Here is a 25364-nt window from a genome sequence, read left to right as displayed (position 1 = left end):
TTCCTGAGGAACTTTTAAGGAGCCAGAATCTCAGGCTCCAGCTGAGACCCACTGAGTCAAAATGGGGTTCAGACATCTGGATCATTTAAAAGCCTGCACAGTGGTCTTGACTTGCAGCTACATTCTAAACCCTCTCTTCTGAAGAGCTCAGAGTAGAGAGAGGAAGACAGGGAACAAAACCTGGGTGTGACAGGTTCTCGGGAGAGCTGCTCAACCACACACATTAGCCTGCCTGAATCTCTGCTCTGGATGAGCCAAAAACCAGAACATTGTCCAGTTTGGTCAGTGCAACAACCAAGACACAATGAGTGGTGTCACGAGGGAGGAAAGACAGAGATTAGAAGGTGTCTATTTCTGGGCTGGATGTCAAATCCTTGGAGGCAGCTGTTTCTTGAAGCTCAGAGAAGACAGGAACTAGTAAGGTAGGAACATCTGAACCCCAACTCTGTTCCTTCTCATCCTCCAGAATCACATAGCTTGGGGCAGGATGCAGACAGTGTCTCTTCTGGGAAGGAGGTCATCATGGGAAATAAAATGACCTCATTTACTCATCCATTGACTTCTTCATGATATGTGTAGAAGTAAAACACACTGATGGGGAGATTCGCATGTACAACACTTATTGGGAACACTTGCATGTTATTATTTTCTTAACTTGGAAGTTCATAAAAGAGTTACATATGCATGTGAGTCATAAGAGCAAAATACCATAGACTGAGTGGCTTGAACTAGAGAAATTTCTTTTCTCACAGTTTGAAGTCTGGGGAGTCCAAGATAGAGGTGCAGGCAGATTCAGTTCATGATGAAAGCTCTCTTTCTGGTTTTCAGGCAGCCACCTTCTCATGGTGACCTCCACCTTGTGCATAGGCAAGGAGAGGCAGAGAGAGTGAGAGACAGAGACAGAGACAGAGATAGATGAGTCAGAGAGAAAGAATGAGAGAGAAGCTCTCTGGTGTCTTTTCTTATGAGAGCACTGATCCCATCCTGAGGTCCCCATCATGATCTCTAACCCTAATGCCCTCCCAAAGGCCTCATCTTCACGTACCATCCCATTGGAGCTTAGGACTTCAACACAGGAATTGTGGGGCAACACAAACATTCAGTCCTCGACAATATAGGGGCAGATTGATCAAGGGGCAAACAGCACAGGCTCATCTGTTGACGTTTGACATCACTACCACCCCTTCTAAGTCCTCTTCTGCATCACTGAGAAAAACCTGGGAATAACCTTTCCTCCAGTCACCTTCCTTCTATGGGCTGGAGTTTGTCCATGGAAGCACCTGCCAGAGATTTAGAAGGTGGGAGAGCAGCCTTACCCTCTGGGGGCAGCTGAAGTGTGCATGGTCAGATGAGTGATTCAGGGTGGCTTCCTGTCTCGCTCTTGGGAACCCTTACTCTGCTGGTGGAGGTTGAAGATAATTGGTGGGAGTTTCTCAGAATCGCAGCAGCTTCTTATGGACTCTTGAGAGAACCCATCCTGGAACTTCTGTTGTGAACACAGTGGCAGCTTCCCTCACCATGAATCAATACAGACACTAGTACATAACTGCTCATAGCAACATTATTCACTGGGTTAAAATGTTGAAACAACCCATATATCATCAGCTGATGAATGGATAAGCTAAATGTGCCCTTCCCTACCATGGACTGGAGCCTTAACACACATTATACTAAGTGGCTGAAGCCAGACAAGGAGGCTATGATTGTAGGATTCTGTTTATATACAGTGTCTAGAATAGAGAAATCAATAACTTAGGAAATAAAAACAGTAACACTTACAAACTAATCTCAAAACTCGTTTAACGTGTAAAAAACGTGCAGGCGGAGAGTAGAAACAAGGAGGAGGACATCCTGTAGTAGGTGTAAGCCACACAAATCACACAGCACATGTGGTCAGAACGTGTAATTAAAACAGACACGAACATTTTAATTATAAAGGATACTTTCTAAATGTAGGACTTTATGCTAATACATACTCTATGAAATAAATAAACTATCTGGGGAAAAAAGAACCAAGACAATAGAACAGATTCAAGAACCATCAAAGAACTCGAATAGTCAATATTCAGGGGAAAACAATTTCATGTAATCAAGAAATTATCCCATTAATGAATTTGCCAGATAGTTTTGTAGATAATTCTTAGGATTCTAAAAACACAGAAATTCCTTTGCTCTGTTTATGTGCTGGTCACCAGTGTTTTCAAGTTGAGAGGTTCCACACAAAATCCGGATTCCTGGCTACTCTAGAAAAATGAAAAGATCTGAAGCCACAGAGCCCACATTTTGCACGAGGACAATGGGCTGAAGTGGACTGGGCCGAGCCTTCCGTTGGGTCATTTGCTCTCCAGATGACATTGACCACGGGGAGGGGGAGGAGTGGATTATCAGAAGCTGTCACTGCTCAGTGTGGACATTTTTGTTTCTCTGAGATGTGTAGTTGTGCTCTTAGGTGATTTCTGTGGTGGCTTTGACCCAGGGGAGTTTTGAAGGACAAAGGTCTGTCTTGTGGAAGATGTATTTTTTGTTACTCAACTCATCATACTCTTGGGTTTATAGGAGCTATTTGTGATGCAGGAGTTTGTGGCTCTGCTCTCAGGGGGTGGGGTGGGGTGTGACAAGCACATGGCTTTGTGTTTTCAGGCTCATCTGCCCTCGTAGCAGTGTCCAATGCAGTGAGTGGCCCACTGCGGGGCTCACTGACCGTGCAGTGTCGCTATGAACCTGGGTGGGAGACCTACAGTAAGTGGTGGTGCCAAGGAGCTCAGTGGAAAGACTGCCATATCCTCGTTCGAACCGATGGATCAGAGCGGGAAGAGAAGGGTCACCATGTGTCCATCAAGGACAATCAGAAATCACGCACGTTCACCGTGACCATGGAGGAGCTCAGGTGGAACAATGCAGACACTTACTGGTGTGGGATTGAGAGATCTGGAACTGACCTTGGGGTCGAAGTTAAAGTGACCATTGACCCAGGTAAGAGTATGTGTGGGTGTGGAGGTGTCTCTTCAGGGTCTTCTCTGTCCTGGTCCCTGAGGTTCCTCTCCAGTGACTTAAGGTCACTTGGAGTGAACTGTCACACAGGGGGGTTGAGTCCTGAGTTCTTCTAGGACCCCAACTGACCCCATGGGTTGGGAGGGACAGGCCTTCTCTTAGATGCTCTCATGGCTCCCAGCACCTCCTCCAGGACAGATCAAGCCTTTCTGGGCACCTGTTTCTCTGCACAGCACAGTGCCTGAGTCTATTGTCCATAGAGATCAAGGTCATGGTCCCAGTTTCATCCATGGACCAAAGGACCTTCTTCCCTGGGACCCAGAGACCCCAATTCCTGCCAATGCTTTCCTGGACCTCTGGTGCCCACGTGTCCTTGCTCGTTCTGGCGTTTGGGGTCGGGACTTCATAGGGGCTATTCCCATGCCCTGTTCCATACCTGGGCTGAGAGGGAAGAGGCCCAGCACAGTGGGGGTGCTGTGGTTGATTCATGAGGTCTGAAAAGGCCTCCCCAGTCAAAGGGCTCTTTAAATCTATCAAATACTTTTGTCTGCATCTATGACATGATCATATGATTTTTCTCCTTGACTCTGTTAATGTATATTATGCTTAACTCATTATGCTTCTCATGTTCAAACGATTTTGCATTCTTGGGATAAACCCAACTTGGTGATGATGTATTATCTTGTTTATATAGAACTTGCTGTATTTTTGTTGCAGACTTTTGTATTTATGTTGAAGAGTGATTTTTTTGTTTACAACATTCTTTTTTGAAGTGCCCTTGTCAGGTTTTGGCATCAAGAGTATGCTAGTCTCATTAAATGGATTTGAGATTGTATCATCTTTTCCTATGTCCTGGAATTTTTTGTGTAAGACAGACATTATTCCTTAAATGTTATCAGATAGGTCAGTTGAAGCTCTATAGGTTTGGGGGTTCCTTTTGGAGATGGTTCAATTAATTAATTAAGTAAGTAAGTAAGCTCTATACCCAGGTGGGGCTGAACTCCCGACCTTGAGATCAAGAGTCCCACTCTGTTGACTGAGTCAGCCAGGTGCCCCTTCTAGAGACTTTTAATAATGGATTTGATTCTTTCAAATAGTTGCAAGATGATTCAAGTTGTCTAACACTTTTGTGCTAATTTTAGCATATTTTATCATTTTTGCTAGAAAGTTGTTTATTCCACCTAAAGTTTTGAATTTATTGGCATAAACTTTTTTAGATATCCTTTTATTACTCTGTCCCCTTGCTACCTCTCCTTTTTAATATGCTCAGGATATTGTGTGATGTACCTTTTTTTCATTCCTCGTATCAATTATTCAGACCTATCATTTTATCATGACTATCTTGCAAGGGTTTTGTTTTGTTTAAAAAGTAATTGTTGGCTTTTTTAGTCTTCTCTATTTTATATTTCCTTTCTAATTCATAAACTTTTTCTTTTCTTCATTATTTCCTTCCATCTATTTACACCTGCAAGTGACCGTGCAGTGTCACTATGGCCCAGGGTGGGAGACCTACGTGAAGTCATGGTGTCCGGATGCTGATTTGAATAGCTGCACCATCCTTGTTCAAACCACTGGGTCAGAGCTGAAGAAGAACCGGCTGTCCATCAATCAGAAAAAGCACACATTCTCCATGACCATTTGGGGCGAGTAAAACAACTTTTGAGAACAATCAGCTGTTGTATTGATGAGTTGCTGCCCAGGCATTTTACAGTATGCCAACTCGGTTTACACCCGAAATCTAAAATTTAGATAAGGCCCCAATCTTAGAATTCCTCCATAAGTTCCTACTTTGCTCTTCCTGGGACACATTTCAAAATAACCACTTGGAGTTGAGCCCATGAAAGATCAGTGACCTCTGTCCCGACCACCCTATAAGTAACAGGACCTGCCACCCTGCTCTCAGTCTTCTGCTCGCTTGTGGTCTGGGATGGAGGACTGCCCTTCCCAGGCTCACTGGGCGCCTCTCCCCTACAGCTGTAAGCAATAAACTTTGTGACTCTCCTTGCTTTGTGTGGGTGTATTGAAACTGTGCCTTCCATTAAAATGACCCTGGGTGTTTCATGTCCCCAGAGTGGGAGCTTAGCTGTTGAGGGAGCTCCCTGCCCACCCATGTGGGTGGCTTGTGCCTCCTTATTCAGCAGACCCTGATGGGCATATTCTTAATTCAGTAACCAGCTCCAGCTTCTACATACACCACAGAACTCAGGCATTGGATGCAGACATGTCCTGGTGTGGGATTAGGAGACCAGAGCTGACCGTGGGTCCAAGTTAACCGGACCAGTGACCCGGGGAAGCAGTCTTCCCTCATGCACCACTTGCCATCTCCTCAGCAAGAGGAAGATAGTGAAATACTGAACAGATTCCCCAACTTTTATATTTATCTGTGGATTTTAGGAAAAGGATATTTAAAAAGTACACAGAATGTAAAGTAAAATGGTATGGTCTGTCTTCTGCCCTAGTCCCCTACCCAAAGGTAAGGTCTGTAACCAGTGTGTGTGTGTGTATGTGTGTGTGATGTGGAGAAATTCAGTGCATCTAAAGCATATATATGTGTATTTATTTTTCCCTCCCTCAAAGAAAAATATCACATGTTGTTCTGCAGCTTGTCTATTTTCACCAAATGTATTTTGAAAATCATTCCGTATCAGTATCTATAAATTTTTAAATGGCTTCACTGTATTCCATGATATCTACATATCATGATTTGTTTAATTTTTTTCACTCCTGATGGGCATTTCTGATGTTTTGGGTTTTTTGCAACTACATGTAATTGTGGAACGAATAGACTGTATTGGGATAATTGACATCTTTCCTGTGTTGATAATGTGGTACCTCTCGCAATTTATTTAAATATTCCTTGGCTTCGGTCACCTAAGTTTTGTAAATTTTAGTATATGGATGTTGCACATGTTCTGTTAGATTTATACCAGGTGTTTCTTCTTCTTGTCCAGCAGCTGTGAACGGCACCGTGTATTTCAATTCAGTTTCTACATGCTCATTGCTGGTATAGAAATAGGACTGTGTGTGTGTATGTGTGTACATGTATGTGGGTATGTTTATGTGTGTATGTATGTGTATGTGTGTGTGTATTGATCTTTTATCCTGTGACTTGTTAAACTCATTTTTTAGTTCTGGCAGTTGTTTTTTTTTTGTTTTTTGTAGATTCCTTGAGATTTTCTACACAATTATGTCATCTGCACAAAGGGACAATTTTATTTCTTCCTTTCTAATCTGTGTGCTTTAGTGGTATCCTGGAAGCCCTAGGAAGCTGCAGGAAGGTCTTAAACACTCTCCATGCAGGACCCGCTGTTTTCTGGCATTTCTGCTTTTAAAAGAGAAACCAGAAGTGAAATTGCTCATATTTACATGTAGGCAACAAACTCCATTTAAAAAGTATTGTGACCCGAACAAAACATATTCATAAGTTCATGCAATTCATGGATGCAGTCTGTGAGCTGTGAGTAAAGCAGAGAAATTGCAGAACATCGTTGTGTCTGCCTACTATTTACACCTGGGGCCATATGGTGCCCTGCAGGCTTGGGAACTGACCTTTGAAGTACACAGATGCACTTGCAGGGATGCCGTGTGGGCCAGCCCCAGGCTGACTCCGGGGCAGATCCAAGTCTGTTCCCTGGCCTTATGACTGGGGCCAGGGGGCTCAGCCCTTCCGGGCTCCTCGTTCTTTGATGTGATGTGAAGACACTAGATTAATATTATTCCATGTGGCAGTTAAAAAACGGGACTGCAAATTTCTTGACAGTCCTTTTGTTAAGAGTTGGGGTTATGTCCCCTCCCCTTGAGTCTGGGTGGGCTGTGGCCCTGCAGCCAGTAGCCCAGAGCAGAGCTTCCCAAACGTTGTTCCATAATTATCCTCCTAAGGAGCCTGTTGACTCATTTTCTCTTCCTGGAAGTGCACCCCTACCCCGCCGCACTATGACATTTTAATACCAAAGATATACTGTATATGTTCATGTTCTATCGATCAGTTGATCCTCTACCAATCGATCATCTATGTTTTATATACGAAAAGAGTAGCATTTTTTCACCCTCCAAGAACCAATGTTTGTCCCCGTCGGAAGGCCCAGATAGAGCCTGGTGACAGTGACCCTGTGTGACGTCCGAGGCCAGGCCAGGAGGAACCCCGTAGCCCCTTCCTCAGTCTCTAGAAACCCTGGTTCTGGGGGCTCTCCCACTCAGAACCCGGCGGCCACATGGAGAGGCTACCTGTAGGGTCTCGGGTCAACAGTCAGGACTGAGCTCCTGTTTGGGTCACCCTGGCTCATGTTCCAGACACGCGGGCAAAGAAGCTTCCGGATGACAGTGGCACCCAGCCATGTGAGTCACCCCACCAGCGTATGTCTTCCCAACTGAGGCCCCAGACATGATGGAGCAGAGACAGGCCATCCGTGTCTCAACCCGCTGGAATTCCTGACCACAGGATCTGTGACATGACAAAGTAAGGAAAATCTAAGCATGGGTAACGGGACCATTCGGCCTCTATCCGTTCTAGGGTCGGGCAAGACGGTAAAGAGGAATGTGCTGCCTCTGCCGTGGGCACGGCGGCTGTGGGGAGGGTGCTGGCTGCTGCCAAGTGCCCCTCTGTGACTCAGCCCTGCAGCGGGGACCGCGGGCCCGGAGCTCCCACACGGTAACACTCAGGCTGTTGGGCCTTGAGGTCTCGCCCTTTCCTGACACGCGACCCAGAACCGCGTGGGCTCAGGTGTCAGCATGTGGTGGAGCTGTTCCCCACCAGAAGCCACCCGCTGCGGCAGAAGACCCCCCACCCAGCCCCGACACACCCGCTTTGGTGAAGCCCCGACCTCCTTCAAAGGAAAGCTCGAGCCAAAAACGAACCAGCGCCTTTTCTAACGGGCTCAAGGAGAGGAACAGAGAGCCAGCAAAAGGTGGCTGGTGAATTTGCTTCAGAGAGGAAATGCTTCAGGACACAGAGCAAGAGGTCAGGTAGGTCCACTCGGTCTCAGAGAAATGACAGACAAGGACCTCACTAAAAAGGAGCTCAGAAAAGAGATATAGTTCCCCAAAAATGGTTCAAAAAATATGGACACAAAAAAGAGCAGAGCCCAGGAAGAATGTGAGTAGAAGAGAAACCCCCCTCAAACCCCAACATTTTGTTGGGAGGAAATACGTATACCTTTGAAAATTAAGATAGAAAAAGACTTGTGTTATTTTTTGATGTGTGAGTAGGAGGAAGTTAAACATGAAGGGCCCAGCATTCTGGCTTGCCCTTGCTCTGCTGGGGGTGGGGGAGGGTGGGCAGGGCAAAGTTTAGGTGATACCCAGGAGTGGGTGATGGTGGGTCTACCTGACGGGAGGATGGACAACATCACAGGCATGAAGGGGACAGATCTGAGCCCCTCCTTTGTCCTGTCTGGATGGAGAAGTCCAGATGCTCCCTGGAGCCCTGCACCTGCAGGACCAGGAGGGCTAAGGGACAAATGGACGGACAGAAATGAACTGTTCTTGTGACCACCGGCTGAGTCCCCTGTCCTTGGAGGCCACTGCTGTAGATACGGGGACACATGGATATTTACATTGTTTCAAAGCCCCTCCCCACAAAACACTTATTACTTACAAAAGGAAAAAGAGTAACTTCATTTAGTTTTGACAAATTTATAGTCAGATATCCACATCCCTATTAAGATCTTGATTGCAATGGCAGTAACTCAAGTATTCCTGCTTAAAAAGGCTCATTTAACTGTACACCTAGCTTGTGAAGGCTTTCTAATATGTAAGGTATATATATACCATGATACTCTTTTTTAAAGACAAACAAAATAGGGGTGCCTAGGGGCTCATACAGTTAAGCGTTGGACTCCTCATTTTGGTTCAGGTCATGGTCTGAGGGTCATAAGATTGGGACTTGCATCAGGCTCCACACCGGGCATGGAGTCTGCTTGGGATTCTCACCCTCCATCTGTCCTTCCCCCTCCAGCTCACATGCTCTCTCTCTTTCTCTCTAATAATAATAAAAAAAAATACAAACACAGAAAATACCTTCCAAACCCAAGTCCCTATGCTTTTCTTTATCGACTCCTGGGGATCAATGAAATTTGGCATCTATATGAGGGGAGCCCTCTTTGGGAACTCTTTGAGGGGATTAAAAGACATCACCCAGGTCTCTCCCTTCTATTGTTTTCCACCTCCTAGCTGCTGGACACATTATGATTCTAGCGTTCGATTTGGAGTCACTTTGGACCCTCTAGGATGGGCGGGTCTTACTCTCACAAAGATTGAAATAGTGTCCCAAAGAAATAATCTCAAAAGAGCCCAGGATAGCCATAGATTTAATAGGAAATATATGGAGCCAACAGATGGGATGCGGGTCAGAGATGGCCCAACCTTGTCTTCCATCTTACGTTCAGGCGATTCTTACTCCAGGAGGAGGTGGAATCAGCAGACCTCTGTACACCTGGCCCATCAGGGGTCTTTGACCATGTGGAACACTCGGAAGCTTTTTGATTTAATTCTGGCTTTATAATTACTGGATGGTCTGGATTTTAAAACCCATCATTGGCCAGAGTCCTGAACGCTGTAATAGTCCATTATCCTTGGCAGAGCCACTCCAGGGTCACAAGGAAAAGAGGCATCAGGAGGATCCACACAGGAGGCTTCTTGGCTGCTACCGCGGAGGCCAGGGTCCCCGACCTGTGCAGAGCAGGGAGGGAGCCAGAGTTTATTCCTGAGGTCAGGATGAGGGGAGTCCCCACCTAACAGGGACCAGATCTCTCTCGGAACTTCAACCACTGCCCATTCCCTGCTGAGAGGTCAGAGGGTGCAGGGGTGCTGATGGCGTGGGAGCTGTGCTTCTCCTGCTCAGGCTGACTCTATTCTCCCCCTGGGTCCCCCCGACTCTGGATCAGCCACACCACAGTCCACAGCAGGACCCTGTGCAGGGGCACCGTCACAAAGGTGAAGGGCACAAAGTGAAGGTTGCACAGCAGGGCCCTGTGCAAGGAACAGGGTGACATCAGTGAGCTCCCTCTTTAGGGACAGCCCCAGCCGCTTCCTCTCTGACCTGACTCCTGAGCCCAGAGCTTCAGGAGAGACAAGCATTGGTTCCTGCCAGGGAAGCCCCTCTGAGGCACAGCCATGCTGCCCAACCAAGGCTAAGCCTTTAGGGGCCTCCCTGCAGGCTTAACCTGGGGTCCAGCACCTCTGCCCCCTGATTTTATCCTGCTTTTTTGGCTGCTCTCCCACAATTCCCCTCCATCTCACCTGCAGACCAGCCAAGCTCAAGGGTCTACCTTTGCCTGTCTTTCTCATTCTACTTGTGTCCTACCTTGTGTCAATTCTGCCCAAATTTCCATCTCCGATCTAATATTACCTCTTTGAAGCGGAGGAAGATCCTCCACCCCTGTCCACCTGGCTATTTACCTTCAGGGTTCTCCTGGGTGGGGTCTCTCCCAGCTCTGACCCCACGTGGTAGCACATATGAGGTGTTCTCTCTCATACAACCTATATAGTGGACACGGGGTCTAGATGGATGATGGGCCATTGCTTACATGTGTCCCCCTGGTGGTCCCTCTCAGTATCCAAAAGTCTGGACCCCTCACCCTCGGCCTCATCCTCTCCTCCACAAGCAAGGCCAGGACCCCCTGCAGACCAATCTTGCTCTGGCCTTCCACCTTCCTTGAGCATGATGGGTCATGTGGATTTCACAGGTAGTTTTCTGGAGAGAGAGGACATGCTGCTTTGCCCTTCCTCAAAATATCCTTCAAGCCACTATACTTTTTTCCCAATTCCAATCCCTGTGGGGCTGCTGTCCCATCTCTCCACCCCACAGGCCTCTTCCCGTGCTCCTTGGTCTCCTAAAAGTCCTGCACCCTCCACTCCCCACTCAACAGAACAACTCGTCTCCAAACAGTCACCAGCAGGACAGAAGCTGGTTGTGAGGCATGAGTCGAGTGCCTTGCCTCATTCAGAGGCATGACGGAACAAACTGCCTAGCGGGGCCAGGTTCCAAAGAATAGGGTCCTGGAGAAGGGAAAGAAGTAAGTCTGAAGCTGGAAGGAAGCTGGTAGAGGGAGATATGGGAGACAGGACCCAGGGAGGGAATGCACCTTCACCCTGGTCTCTGATGGGGTGAAACTGGGGCAGTGTGTTTGCCCTTTGATGAAAGAGCTAATTGGTTGTCTTTGGATGATTTTTGATGGGGGAGTGGGCTTCATGTTAATATCCCAGCCTCTCTACCGTGTTGGGAATGTGAGAAAGCAGGAATCCCAGCTTCCCACTCCTTCCCAGCATTTCCCTAGCACTCAGGGAGGACAGGGCTGGATCCATGGAACAGGTACCCGCCCGTGAGTATCTGTGGACAAAATAACACCCCCCACACCCAGAGATGTCAGACCTGTGAATGTGTTAGTGTACATAGCAAGGGGGAATCACATTTGAGGGGGAATGATTTTCCTTTAAGGTCATGTTGAAAAGAAAATAATAATTCTCAGGCAAATGTCACAAGGACTAGTGAGAAAAGGGTACAAAAGATAAATATGAATCTTTGTACCTCCTCATGTACCCAAACCCTAAGGGTTAACGAGGGAGCAATGGAGCCCAAGTAAATGGAAGCTAATGAATTGAAAAAATCCTTCTGCTTCTAGCAAACTTCCTCCTCCCTAGCTCTGTCAGTTCTGTGTCATTGTTGAATGCGTTGTGCGGGAAATGACCTCCCACCACGAAAGGGGAAGGTGCGTGCGCACACACACACACCCATGCACGCACACACAAAACATCAGAATATATGAGGTCTACCAGTACAGCAAAAAACAAGCAGGCAAGTTACTTACTGAAACATCCAGCTAAGAATGTTTGACAATGGGATCCCAGAATTTTAGACTTTTCTGCTTACGTGAATCTGGGCTCCTGGATAAGACACCCCAAATTTGCACCTGCCTTTATAAGTTCCCCCTGGCTGTTTCATGTCATTGGGCACATTTCTGGCCAAGTGCTCCTGAGTTACCATTCAATATACTGAAACTTTTGTAGCCATGAGAATCTTGGAGATCATTTAACCACACAGATTAAAGGTGAGGCTTGAGGATGGCTTGGTGCCAGAGTGCTGGGCCCTGGTCAAGAGCACGTGACCAAGACAGAAACCCATTCAAGGACTCTGGGACCTGGTGGGGCCAGACTGAGGGCTGGGGGCTGAGAAGAGCAGAGCACACCCCGAGAGGGGACCCAGCCTCACACCCTGCTCCAGGAAGAGACAGAGACAGGGGCCGGCCCATGGGTACGCACCTTTGCAAGTGCACCAAACCCCCACTCAGAAGGGCTTGATTTAATGCTCCACTGTTGCTATCTTGATATTATTGGTAATTCTGGGACAAAGGCATTTTCATTTTGCACTGGGCCCTGCAAATAGAGTGTTTTGTCCAGAGAAGGCTTGGTCATGCCTTTTCTTCGCAGGACTGCTCATGCCAGCCACACCAGTCACAGGACATTTGCTATTCATAGATGGGGGGCAGGGGAGGGGCGGGGGCTTGCTCAGAAAATCTAGATGGAAGTCAGTGTGATAGCCTGGTTGAATGGCACAAGGGTGTGTCGGCTGCGGGTGAAGTTATGGTAAGGGCATCATCCTCAGAGGGAACAGAAACAAGAACTGTCCATTCAAATGTGTTTCTGAGGATGAACTTCAGCAAGCCATCAGCTGACCACACGATGCCCTGAGCCCCTCACTTCCCCCATTTTCTGAGCAGCTCTGAGAAAAGAACCAAGAGGCTGAAAAAGGAAACAGAGAAATGCCAAGAAAAGCAGAAGAGGGAGACGGGGTAAGCTGGCCCTGGGGGAGGAGGTTTCAGCCGCAGTTGGAGAGACACCAGAGGGAGATGGGGTGAGCCAACCCTGGGTGAGGAGGTTTCAGCTGCAGCTGGAGACACCTCAGTGGGACAAGACCATGTGGCTGCCATTAGCTCTGCTGCTCCTCTGTGTCCCAGGTGAGTGGGCCTGGGCAGGTCAGGTGACAATGGTGTGGGGTAAGGCTGGTGATGGGGAAAGGAGGAGAGGAGGATACAAGCAAAGAGGGGAGGAGGTGGTAAGATGGTTCCCACAGGAGAGCACGTGAGAGCACGGGAGAGCGCTAAAGAAATTGACACTAAAATTCAGAACATAAAGATACTCTGCATGATAAAGCTGATTGAACAAACACATCTTAGACTTTTAAACCTTCACCAATGTTTAAATAACAATGCTTTAGTGAAGTGATTAAATTAAAAAAATAAAACATATTTAAAACACCAAATTTTGGTGACCAGGATAGGTAAAGTAATTTTATTATAAATTTGAGGATCTAAAAAGTAATTTGTTACATTTACTGAGATAAATCTGAGAGGGCCCGTATCAAGCACATGTATCCTGCATAGTGACACTGGGCTTCTCGGGCATAAAAAGACACAGCCCCACAACCCTTTAGGGTTAGGATCAGCCAGATTGAAATATAAAATTATACTGACTCTCAAGTAGGTCATACTGATGAGGATCCTTTTGGTTTATCACTCTGGCATTGGGATGGTGAAGAGTTCAGGGAAGAAGTCTCATTCTTGAAGGTAGCCTCCAGCAATGCAAGCTTCTCTTTTCCTACTTTTTATCTCAATGATATTTAGAGACTTTCTGTAATTAATGAGAGTTATGATTCAATTGGTCTGTAAGCCTGAGTCTGAAAATGCGTAGGAGCTGGTTGACCAGTAAGAAGACTGACGCCAGACAAAGGGAAAACACATGAGTCTGGGTTCTAGTCTGTGACCATCCAGCAACAGAGATGCTGTGGGCAAGTCACCACAAGCCCAGCAGGGGGAGCATACACACAAGGGTCAGAAGAGACCTCAAGCTAAACCAGCTTCCTGCTTCTAAAGGAGATATATCTGTCTGTCTCGCCAATTACTTGCCCTTAACACTCATAGGCAGAGAACCCGAGGTCTCTTTTATTTTATATTTATTTTTTTAAGATTACTAAAAGCAGTATCTTTACAAGTCAGAGCTGTAGGAAGCGTCAGAGGCTTAATGGGTATAGAGCAAGCACCATCTGTGGGATCTAGAAAGAACCCTGGGCGGGAGAGGACCGAGCAGCACCTGAGAGGCAGCTGAGCCATAGGGGGGAGCACCCTCACCCTTCAGGATTGACAGGTAGGGAAGAGACGCCACAAAGGAAGAGCTGCAAAATACGGCACGCTCCTCAGGACAGAGGACATTCCAAGGACAGGAGCCCACAGCTCAGCCTTCTTGCCTGGGAATTTCTATCCCAGGTTCTCTTGAATAAACCCTCTTCTTCCAAAACTGGCTCCCAGCAAGGATGAGTTTGCTCAGGAGACGTTAAGCAATGCCCGTTGACAGTTTTGGCCTCTTGCCACTGGGGGAAGGGTGCTATTGGCATTTAGTGGGGAGGGGCCAGGGGTTTTGCTGAATGTCCTACGGTGCACTTGGGAGTCAGGAGTTTCTTTTCCAGGCCCTGGTGGGCAGGAAGCTTGCTGTAGGGGTAGAGGGTGGGGTGGGGGGACACCGTGCGGGCTCAGGCTCAGGGTCTGGGTGTAACAGACCATCCCTGAAAATGTTTTCTCATCCAGCCCTGAGGAAGCAGCCCCACATCTTCAAGCTGGGGCTTAAGCAACTGAAAGAGGAGGCAAAGTGGGAACCCTGCTCTGAGGGGTCCGCTCACCCCCACTGAGGCACCCCCTACAGCCGGAGCCCCCGTCGGCAGCAACTGCACAGAGAAGATTCACTGTTGCTGCTCCCACTCCCCCAGCCCCAAGCCTGTGTCTGGAGGGCCTCAGGCTGGGACATTTTGCCCACTTGAGCACAGTTCCTCAGCCTCCCTACTTTTGACAATGGGGCTGGATCATTCTGTGTCGAGGGGCTGTCTTGTGCCCTGTAGGAGGTTTAGCAGCATCCCTTGCCTCTACCCACTGGATTCCAGTAGCAACTCCCCACCCCTCAAGCTGTAACAACCAAAATTGTCTTCAGACATTGCCAAATGTCTCCTGGGGGGGGGCACTATCACCCCTGGTTGAGAGCAACCGCTCCGCAGATTATTGGCGGAAGAGGCACATAGACTTGTGATGGAGAATATCGGTCAGTGCGCCACTCGAGCTTGCTTGCCGGGAAATGCAGTGAGAAAATGCAAGGGACTGAAAACAAAGAAGCAAAAAATATAATTTTTCTTCTAATTTTAGTATAAAAAATAGGAAAGCCTCACATTCTATGGATGATGATATATTGCCTGGATAAGTGGATGGAGGGAGGGAAGAATGGATGGATGGGTGGACAGATGGATAAACGGACAGACAGATAGATGATAGGTAGGTAGAGGACATGCACAATTCTTTTTCAGAAGTTTGGTATTTAGCCCAAATTGTTTCTCAGTATCCCCTTACCCACCCTTCCTTGTTAAGAGCAGGTCAGACAACAACCATGCCTTGGAGTAATGAGGACCCCTCAGGTGTCTGGGGCCGGCATGGGCTCTCTAAACAGGAAGCACAGAGTTTAGGGGGCTACATCCTGATTATTTAAAACTGGAGCCTCCAGGGTGACTGGGGGAGGGAGGACAATGTCAAAACTTTGGAGGTGGCAGAAGAGCTAGAGATGAGGCCCAGGGCATGCCAAGGTTGGTGGGTGGCTGCCAAGGGGTGGAGGAGGGAGCAGCATGGAGCAGGGAGTCCCTAAAGGTGTTAGGTGATGGCAAGTGTTGCCACAGGATTCTATCCCGGGAGGGAAATCGAGGTGTGGTTGTCCTTAAATCATAGCCAAAATGAACCCCTTCCTGATGGCCCCTTTATACCCCCTGGCCAATGCCCATCTCTGGTGTGACCCAGACCTATGAGCAGGAGGTTCCACCTATACAAGCAGGGGTTATAAGCTTGGGGCCTACAGATGATCATTTGGGAAGGGGATGTAGCCAGAAGCTGAAGGCTTCCTTCTAGCTCTCAATACTGCGCTTCATCTGGACTTCCTTGGTTCCCATTCTTGTTTCCTGTTTCCTATTCCATCTGTCTATCGGTCCATCCATCCATGCATCCATCCATCCATTTATTCAGAGTATACTCAGTGGCGTCATTCAGTTCTTGGTGATTGATGGGCACAGCTGTTTCCTCTCAGGACTGACACGTCTAAGGACCCAGAACCTGTCTGGGGCCACCCAAAATCTTCTCCCTCGACATTCTCCCCTGTTGGCTGAGCACACACAGGCTGGGCATGGCCTCTTGAGTCCCAGAATCACATACCAGGCATCTCCTCAGGTCTCCCCCCTTGTATCTGCCAACAGCCCATACCTCCCTGGTTCCTGCTCCTCCCCCCTCCAGCCTCAGGGTGACGTCTGGGCTTCCAGGGGACCTGAACCCCAAGGCCCCTCCAGCCTAGGCTCTTCAGATGAAGAAAATACTGATGGTGTCTTTCAGGCTTTTTGTCTCTGAGTGGCCCCAGCACTGTGATGGGCATCATGGGGGGATCCCTGAGAGTGCAGTGTCGGTACGAGGAGAAATATAAGACATTTACCAAATACTGGTGCCGACAACCGTGCTTGCCACTTTGGAACCAGATTGTGGCCGCCAGAGGGTCTGAGGAAAAGATGAGGAGTGGCCGCGTGTCCATCGTGGACCATTCTGGAGACCTCACCTTCACAGTGACCTTGGAGAACCTCACTGCAGATGATGCAGGAAAATACAGGTGTGGGATTGCAACAATACTGCATGAAGAAGGACTCCATGGTTTCCTGCCTGACCTTTTTTTCCAAGTTCAAGTGTTTGTTTCCCCCAGGTAAGACCCTGCTTTTCTTTGCTGCCACGGAAGAAGGGATGTGAGCTAATCCCTGCAGAGCGTCTGAGCAAATCTCAACTCAGGAGAAAAGAGCCAGACCTGGTATTTGGGCCTCAGAGACTCGGGACCAAGTGGGCTATGTGGGTGTGAGTGTGTGGGAAAGGTGGGTGGGTGGGAGTGTGCATGAGTGTGAAAGAGCATGTGTGTGCATGCGTGTGTGAGAGCCCATGAGAGTGAGGGAAGGTGGGAGTGTGACATCCAAGGCCCCTGCCACTAGCCCAAGGCCTGACAAGAGCTATGGGACTTGAGGACTCTGAGGCTGGTGTCCACATGGAGAGCTCGGGGCTGTGCATCTCTTTCAGGACCAGGGAGCTTGTGCCACCCTCCTGTGCTCACAGGGTTGTGTGTCCCTGTTGTCAAACTTCCTGAATTGACTTCTGCAGTCTTCTGGCAGGGTGGACAAGGCAGGGGGGCTGCACTGCGTGGGGGTGGGACCTGAGGTTTAGCTCCTGTGCCAACATTCCAACATTCCTGTTTCCAGTGAGATGAGGGATGCTGAAGTGCTTAATGGGGAAGGTGATGCTTCTCTGGTCCTGGATTATGATATGTCCATCTGCAGAGCAGATAGGGATGCTGTTGAATAGGGATTCGCCACACTCTGGCCAGGCCTGGGTCTGGTTAGGGGCAGGTGACAGCCCCAGAAGCTCAGTCCCTGAGTGCCCTCTGCTTTGTGAACTCTCAGAGAGTTTCTGGGAGCCAGGTCCTCCTGCGTCCCCTCGTCTCCTTTTCCCATTCCTCACCACCACATCATCATGCGTGTGCTGCATCTGGATGCTCAAGGTTGAGGCTTGAGCTGAAGGGCAGGAGCCTGGGGTCCTCAGCGCGGGACCATCCGGCCCTGGTACCAATCAGCTTTGATGCTGATATTGATTTTTGAGGCCACAGGACCTGAGCACAAAGGCAGGTGGGAGAGAGGCAGAGCCTGGGCCTCATGTCCAGGAGGAAACACCTGCCAGTCTCCGTGTCCCTCCTACAGGTCCCTGTTTGGCAGCATCCACTTCCTACTCCTCATTCTCCTGAAGGTACCCCTGTTTCTGATTATGCTCAGTGCCGTCCTCTGGGTTAACAGGCCTCAGTGGGCAATTTGTGGGGCACAGAGTCGGCCTGATGAAGACAACCTTCGGCCCTCCTTGAACATCGATATCCTGTCCAGAGACACCGCCACTCAGACTAGAGGAGGAAGAACTTCTGACCCCAAACCTTCTATCACTTCTCACCTTATTGCCAAAAACTGGTAAAAATAAATAAATAAATAAATACATGCTTGAATAAATGCAATGAAATATATCACACACACACAAGTAGATGTGCAAAGTGATTTGCTGGGGAGAACGGGAAAGCACTCCATAGGACTCCTAACTTGCTAGCAGAGAGTGCCAAGCACAGCCCGGTTGGCCAGGGGAGCCCAAGGTGAGGGAGGGCCTCCTTTTTGGTGACCTTGCCCTCCTGAGAACCCCCAGGGCAGCCTCTCAACACAACATTCCTTCCTTTCTCTATCCACTCACCAAATATTCACCAAGAACCTATGTAGCACCAGCCTATGTAGACCTTGACCTGTGAGAAATCACCAAAAACAGTCCCAACCTGAACTGAGCTCTTGGGAGTATGGATGGCAAAAGGAGGGGCGGGGCTTCGGATAAAGCAGCTGTTTGTGGAAACCAGGTCCTGCCCAGGCAAACCCTCTCTCTCCTCTCAGTATCGGCCTACTTAATGCTCAAAGTCAGCTGCTGAGCTGAGAGGTTGGGAGTGAGTATATCCAGATATCCAAGTCTGGCCCAAATGTGGTTATTAGGTCCACAGGGTCTTGGATCAGAGAGACCAGGGGGCAGAAAGGAGGGACCTGGGGCCTCCTCTTGAGGAGGCAGCTCAGTGTCTGTCACTGTGTCCCCCACAGGTCCCTGCTTAGCAAGGTCCGCTTCCTGCTCCTGGTCATCCTGGAGGTGTCCCTGCTCCTGACCATGCTCAGTGCTGGCTTCGGGGAGTCCTCCCTCCTTGTGAGGACCCCGACCAAGAAAAGCTCCAGCCCTTCATGCCTTTGGATATGCTACCCAGACACACAGCCCTTCAGATGAGAGAAGATAAGATACACCACATCTGATTTATCCATTTTTCTGTTGACGGTTTTGGGTTGTTCCCATCTGGGGCTATTTCACAGCCAGGGCTGCCATGAACATTTTTGTACAGGTCACCTAGTACATATGTGAAATGATTTCACTAGGGTACATACTTAGGGATGGAATTGCTGGGATTTAGGGTTTGTGCACACCCAACCATGCTAGATAATGCCAAATGATTTTCCAAACCCGTTAGTGGCCCCACTTAGCTCCCATCAGCTATGACTGAGGGCTCCTATTGCCCTGCCTCTGTGTGTGACTACTTGGTGTGTCAGACATTTATATTGTTAACTTTTGCCAGTTTGAAATAGTGCTTTGTTTCACCATCCACATGGTAGCCAGGCTTTGCAACCAAGGCAGGTAAGTGTGAGCAGGAAAGAGGCCCATGCAGGTTTCAAGGTCACTGAGAACAGACAACATGCACACAGACTCAAGGGTTGCAGAGTTTACCTATAGCAGAAGGAGAGAGAGAGGGATCCAGGCAGTACATCTGTCCCCCACGGCCGATGCATCTACTCAGCAGCCCATATGGGCTTGTTGGCTGCATGTACCCACTTGTCCTGCAGGAGAACCCTGACCTTAACTGGGGTGTGTCTGAGGGTCACTGGCTTATGCATTTAAGGAGAACAAAGTAGCACTCAGGGAGCCTGAAAAATATTTCCACAAAAGGCAATAAGCCCAGCAGACTCCTTGTGGGCTCTTTATCTCTCGGTGAAGAAGTGTTCTCGGCCCCAACCACATTCTATGTGGCCAAGTTGTTCCCAATCTTCTTGTGATTTAATTTGAGTTTCTTTGGCTGTCATCATGGTGAACACCTTTTCACTTCCTATTGCATTCCCTCTTCTGTTCAAGTCTTTCCCATCTTTCTTGGGTTTTTCTTTTCCTTACTGAATTATAGGACTCATACTGTGGTTGGTGAAATTTTATCAATTAAGCCTTTCAAATATGTGCTCCCATAATTAGTGGCTTGTCTTTTCTGCAAGGTAGGAGGTGCAGACGAAGTGAATCTGAGGTGATATATGGGAAGATAAACCATGGGTGGGGGGAGCCTCCATCAGCCAGCACCAGAAAGTGATATAGCATCAGAGTACAAAATCAGAGCTCTTAGAAGTCTGCTCCAGTAAGGGACATCCCTGCCTTGAAGGTGCTCAGGTGGTGAAGCAGAACGGAATCTTAATCTTAAGATCCCTGGGGTCACAGAAGATCGGAGGTGCCTGAGTATGGCATAGTTCCTAGGCATCAGAGCAGGGAAGCCAGCTGCAATCAGCGAGCCCAGGCATGGGCTCTCAGCTTGAGGTTGCCATAAACCATGAACCACAACATGGTTGGGGGACTTCTCTCCAAGCAGGGGTGCAGCAAGTGGCAGAACCAGTGAGATCCCCTTCCTACCCCAGGATGAGTGGCATGGTTATGAGCCGCAGGAGTCTGCAGGTTTTGGAGACTGGAAACCCAGTCGTGTGCCTGATGCTTAGTCATAGGCTGGGTGAGCACAGAAAGTGGACGGAGACCAGGGAGACAGGAGTGATTGACTGCTTTTCCCTGAGGGTGCACTGAGTAGTGGGGCCCTGAGCTCTTGGCTTGAGGGCTGGAGATTGGGAGCCTGCCATTCATTCTCAACCTCTAAAGCCCTGCAGCATGCCTTTAGGGAACAAAAGCCACATAGAGCAATCTGGAGCAGATTAATTAGCATGCCCCCCTGGCAAGGATGGTGCGATTCTGCCTGGGGCAAAGACACCTGAGAATCAGTGCAACAGGCCCCTCCCCCAGAAGATCAGCAAGAACATCAGCTAAGACAAAGTTTACCAATCATAGAGAACTGCAAAACTCCAGCACTGGGAAAATAGTATATACAATTCATGGTGTTTTCCCCATGATTCTTTAGTCTTTAAACTTTAATGTTTTTTTCTCTTTATTTTTTCAACGAATTTCTTATAGTATCAACTCTTTTTTTAAAATCTTTTTTAATTTTTATTTTTACAATTACATTCTATCTTTTCATTGTATTTAATTTTATTTTCATATATATAAGTTTTTCTTTCTTTACTACCTTGGGATACAGTTTCTTCTAACTAACAGACCAAAATAACCCCAGAATCTAGTGTACGGCTCTGTTCTCTTCACTTGTCTGATCATATTCTTTCTCTCTTTCTTGTTGTTAAAGTCTTTTTTAATTTTCATCTTTACAGTTATAATCTATCCTTTCAATGTATTTAATTTTATTTTGTATATATATGTAAGTTTTTCTTTTTTTACAATTTTGAGATGTGGTCTCTTCTAACAAACCAAGCAAAATACACTCAAGATATAGTATATTGCTCTCTTCTGTTCACCTGTCTGTTGATATGCATTCTTTTTTCTATTTTTATTTTTTAATTTTCATTTTTACAGTGACATTCTATCCTTTCATTGTATTTAATTTTATTTTTGTACATATGTGTTATTCTTTCTTTATAATTTTGGGATCTAGTTTTCTAACAAACAGACCAAAGTACACACAGGATCCAGTGTATCTCTCTCCTGTTCACCTGTCTGATTATAATCTCTCTTTTTTTTAATTTTAATTTTTTTTTTTTGTTCAGGTCTCTTCTGATTTGCTTAGTGTATATTTCTCTGGGGTCATTGTTGTCATTTTAGTCTTCTGTTCCCTTGTTCATCTATTCTTTTTTTTTTTTTTTTTTTTTTTTTAAAGATTTTATTTATTTATCTGACAGAGAGAGACACAGCGAGAGAGGGAACACAAGCAGGGGGAGTGGGAGAGGGAGAAGCAGGCCTCCCTGCGGAGCAGGGAGCCCGATGTGGGGCCCGATCCCAGGACCCTGGGATCATGACCTGAGCCGAAGGTAGACACCTAACGACTGAGCCACCCAGGCGCCCCATGAAGCCCGTTTCTGAAATGCCTCCATGTGGGGTAGATCCCGACTCTGTCTCTCGTCTGGAATCATTGCAAATTGTTACAGTAGGTGACCTTTTGTGTCTGGCTTTGCTCACTAAGTTCTTGGTGGAGATGAAGAACCCAAAGAATTAGCAGTGAAGCTTGTGGAAAGAATTTGGGATTCCGTAATGGGATATAGGGAGTAGATGTTAGGATCTCGGCAGCAGCCGAAATGGACTATTTTGTGGCCAAAAGAATGGTCTGGGAGAGCCTTAAAATTGGAGCATATGCTGAGTTGGAAGGAAGGTACGGGGTGGTCTGTATAAACTAGGGAAGCAGGGTGGGCACCATCGGGGGCTCCTGGAGCGGCATCCGTGGGTCTCTTGGAAGAGCTGGTCTTGACTTCCACCCCAGCTAACTGCTGTTGTTTGGCTTTCTTGACTTTTGCTCTGTGGTTCTTGAACCAAACCTGCAGTACGGTGGGATGTATCTCCAGTTTCGAGGCCATTTCTTTCTGAAGGCTGGGAGCGGGGTATGGGTTCTTGCTGAACAAGAATTCTAAATCTGCCAGTTGTTTCTCAGTGAACATGGTTCGTTTCCTTTGTGAATATTTCTGATCCTTTCCTTTAGGAAGGTCCCCTGCGCCTGCCATCCCATCTAGCTGGGTCCCCATGCTCTGGTCCTGTGTCAAGCCCTTGTTCATCTATTCTTCCCTGGACAGAATGATAAGATGAAAAAACTCACCTCAAAAGAGAGAATAAAGGGCAGTACTGACTGTCAGGGACATAATCAGTATGGATATAAGTAAGATGTCAGGGGGCACCTGGGTGGCTCAGATGGTTAAGTGTCTGCTTTCAGCTTGGCTCATGATGCTGGGGTTCTGGGATTGAGCCCCATGTCGGGCTCCTGGCTCAGCAGGGAGCCTGCTTCTCCCTCACCCTCTGCCTCTCCCCCTGCTCATGCTCTCTCTCTCTCTGTATCTCTGTGTCTCAAATGAATAAACAAAATCTTAATAAAAAAAAGATGTCAGAACTACTGTTCAGAATAATGATTATAAAGACATTAGCTGGGCTTGAAAAAAAATATAGAAGACACTAGAGAATCCCTTTTTGGGGACATAAAAGAACTAAAATCTAATCAAGTTGAAATAAAAAAAAAACTATCAGTGAGATGCAATAAAAAACGGAGGCTCTAACTACTAGGATAAATGAGACAGAAGAGAGAATTAGTGATATTGAAGACAAAATGATGAACAATAAAGAAGCTGAGAAAAAGATAAGCAACGACTGGATCATGAAGGGAGAATTCAAGAGATAAGTGATACCATAAAACAAAATGATATTAGAATAATTGGAACCCCAGAAGAAGAAAGAGAGAGAGGGCAGCAGAAGGTATATTGGAGCAAATTATAGCAGAAAACTTCCCTAATCTGGGGAAGGAAACAGGCATTCAAATCCAGGAGACACAGAGAACCCCCTTCAAAATCAATAAAAATAGGTCACCCCAACATACAACAGTGAAACTTGCAAATCTCAGAGACAAAGGAAAATCCTGAAAGCAGCTCAGGACAAAGGTCTGTCACCTACAAGGGTAGAAACATTAGACTGGCAGCAGACCTATCCACAGAGACCTGGCAGGCTAGAGAGCACTGGCATGATATATTCAGGGTGCTAAATGAGAAAAATAGGCAGCCAAGAATACTTTATCCAGCTAGGATGTCATTCAAAATAGAAGGAGAGATAAAAAGCTTCCAGGACAAACAGAAACTAACAGAATTTGTGATCACTAAACCAGCCCTGCAAGAAATATTAAAAGGGATCCTTTAAGCAAAGAGAGAGGCCAAAAGTAACATACACCAAAAACGAACAGAGACAATATACAGAAACAGGGACTTTACAGGTAATACAATGGCATTAAATTCCTATCTTTCAATAGTTACTCTGAATGTGAATGGGCTAAATGTCCCAATCAAAAGATACAGGGCATCAGTATGGATAGAAAAGCAAGACCCATTAATATGCTGTCTTCAAGAGACTCATTTGAGACCCAAAGCCACCTCCAGATTGAAAGTGAGGGGGTGGAAAACCATTTCTCATGCTAATGGACATCAAAAGAAAGCTGGGGTGGCAATCCTTATATCAGACAAATTAGATTTTTATTAGACTGTAATAAGAGATAAGGAAGGACACTATATCATAATTAAAGGGTCTATCCAACAAGATCTAACAATTGTAAATATTTATGTCCCTAACATGGGAACAGCCAATTATATAAGCCAATTGATAACAAAATTTAAAAAAACACATTGATAATAATACAATAATAATAGGGAACTTTAAAACCCCTTCACTGCAATGGACAGATCATCAAAGCAGAAGATCAACAGGGAAACAAGGGCTTTGAATAACACACTGGAGCAGATGGACGTCACAGATATATTCAGAACATTCCACCCTAAAGCAAAAGAATACACATTCTTTTTGAGTGCACATGGAATGTTCTCCAGAATAGATCCCATATGGATCACAAGTCAGGTCTCAACTGGTACCAAAAGACTGGGATAATTCCCTGCATATTTTCAGACCACAGTGCTTTGAAACTGGAACTCAATCACAAAAAGAAATTTGGAAAGAACTCAATAACATGGAGGCTAAAGAGCATCCTACTAAAGAATGAATGAGTCAACCAAGGAAGAAGAATTTTAAAAATTCATGGAAACAAATGAAAATGAAAACACAAATGTTCAAAACCTTTGGGATGGAGCAAAGGTGGTCCTAAGCGGGAAGTATATAGCAATACAAGCCTTTCTCAAGAAACAAGAAAGGTCTCAAATACACAACCTAACTTTACACATAAAGGAGCTGGAGAAAGAATAGCAAATAAAGCCTAAACCCGCAGGAGAAGAGAAATAATTAAAATTAGAAGAGAAATCAATAAATTGAAACCAAAAGAAGAGTAGAACAGATCAATGAAACTAGGAGCTGGCTCTTGGAAAGAATAAGTTTGGTAAACCCCTGGCCAGACTTATTTAAAAAAAAAAAAAAAGGAGAGAGAGAGAGAGAGAGGGAGAGAGGAAAGACCCAAATAAATAAAATCATGAATGAAAGAGGAGATATCACAACCAACCCTGAAGAAACACAAACAGTTATAAGAACATATTATGAGAAACTATATGCCAGCAAATTAGATAATCTGGAAGAAATGGATGCATTCCTAGACATGTATAAACTACCAAAACTGAACCAGGAAGAAATAGAAAACCTAAACAGACCCATAACCACTAAGGAAATTGAAGTGGTAATAAAAAATCTCCCAACAAACGAGAGCCCAGGGCCGAATGGCTTCCCAGGGGAATTCTACCCAACATTTAAAGAAGAATGAATACCTATTCTTCTGAAGCTGTTTCAAAAAATAGAAATGGAAAGAAAACTTCCAAACTCATTTTATGAGGCCAGCATTACCTTGATCCCAAAACCAGACAAAGACCCCATCAAAAAGGAGAATTACAGACCAATATCCCTGATGAACATGGATCCAAAAATTCTCACCCAAATACTAGCCAATAGGAT

At 46.6% G+C, this 25364-nt stretch overlaps 2 protein-coding genes and 1 pseudogene across 5 annotated transcripts in view; 2 read left to right on the top strand and 1 right to left on the bottom strand.

Moving 5' to 3' along the window:
- Nucleotides 1-4992, top strand: part of LOC118527269 (CMRF35-like molecule 2) — a 35299-nt gene extending 30307 nt beyond the window's left edge. The window contains exons 3-4 of one of the 2 annotated variants that reach the window (XM_078066042.1): nucleotides 2641-2973; nucleotides 4464-4992. In XM_078066042.1, coding sequence (XP_077922168.1) covers nucleotides 2641-2973; nucleotides 4464-4642 — 512 coding nt within the window. In that variant the 3' untranslated portion in view covers nucleotides 4643-4992. The remainder of the gene's footprint in view (nucleotides 1-2640; nucleotides 2974-4463) is intronic. The other variant, XM_078066043.1, reaches the window with a different exon arrangement.
- A 7713-nt stretch (nucleotides 4993-12705) lies between these two features.
- Nucleotides 12706-19882, top strand: LOC118527275 (protein CD300H-like). 3 transcript variants are annotated; one of them, XM_036079013.2, is made up of 4 exons: nucleotides 12706-12941; nucleotides 16392-16749; nucleotides 17858-18043; nucleotides 18704-19882. In XM_036079013.2, exons 1-4 carry the CDS (start codon nucleotides 12902-12904, stop codon nucleotides 18879-18881), a joined length of 762 nt encoding a protein of 253 aa, XP_035934906.1. In that variant the 5' UTR covers nucleotides 12706-12901; the 3' UTR covers nucleotides 18882-19882. The 3 variants fall into 3 exon arrangements, with proteins under 3 accessions (XP_035934906.1, XP_035934907.1, XP_035934905.1); XM_036079014.2 differs by having other exon boundaries at nucleotides 12707-12941; nucleotides 17879-18043; XM_036079012.2 differs by having other exon boundaries at nucleotides 12719-12941; nucleotides 17786-18043.
- Nucleotides 19883-21783: 1901 nt separating this feature from the next.
- Nucleotides 21784-22475, bottom strand: LOC118527277 (divergent paired-related homeobox pseudogene; annotated as a pseudogene).
- Nucleotides 22476-25364: the final 2889 nt, after the last annotated feature.

The sequence above is a fragment of the Halichoerus grypus genome, chromosome 2 (assembly GCF_964656455.1).
Source record: "Halichoerus grypus chromosome 2, mHalGry1.hap1.1, whole genome shotgun sequence".
Classification (NCBI taxonomy): domain Eukaryota; kingdom Metazoa; phylum Chordata; class Mammalia; order Carnivora; family Phocidae; genus Halichoerus; species Halichoerus grypus.
This window is presented reverse-complemented; position numbering and strand designations above follow the sequence as displayed.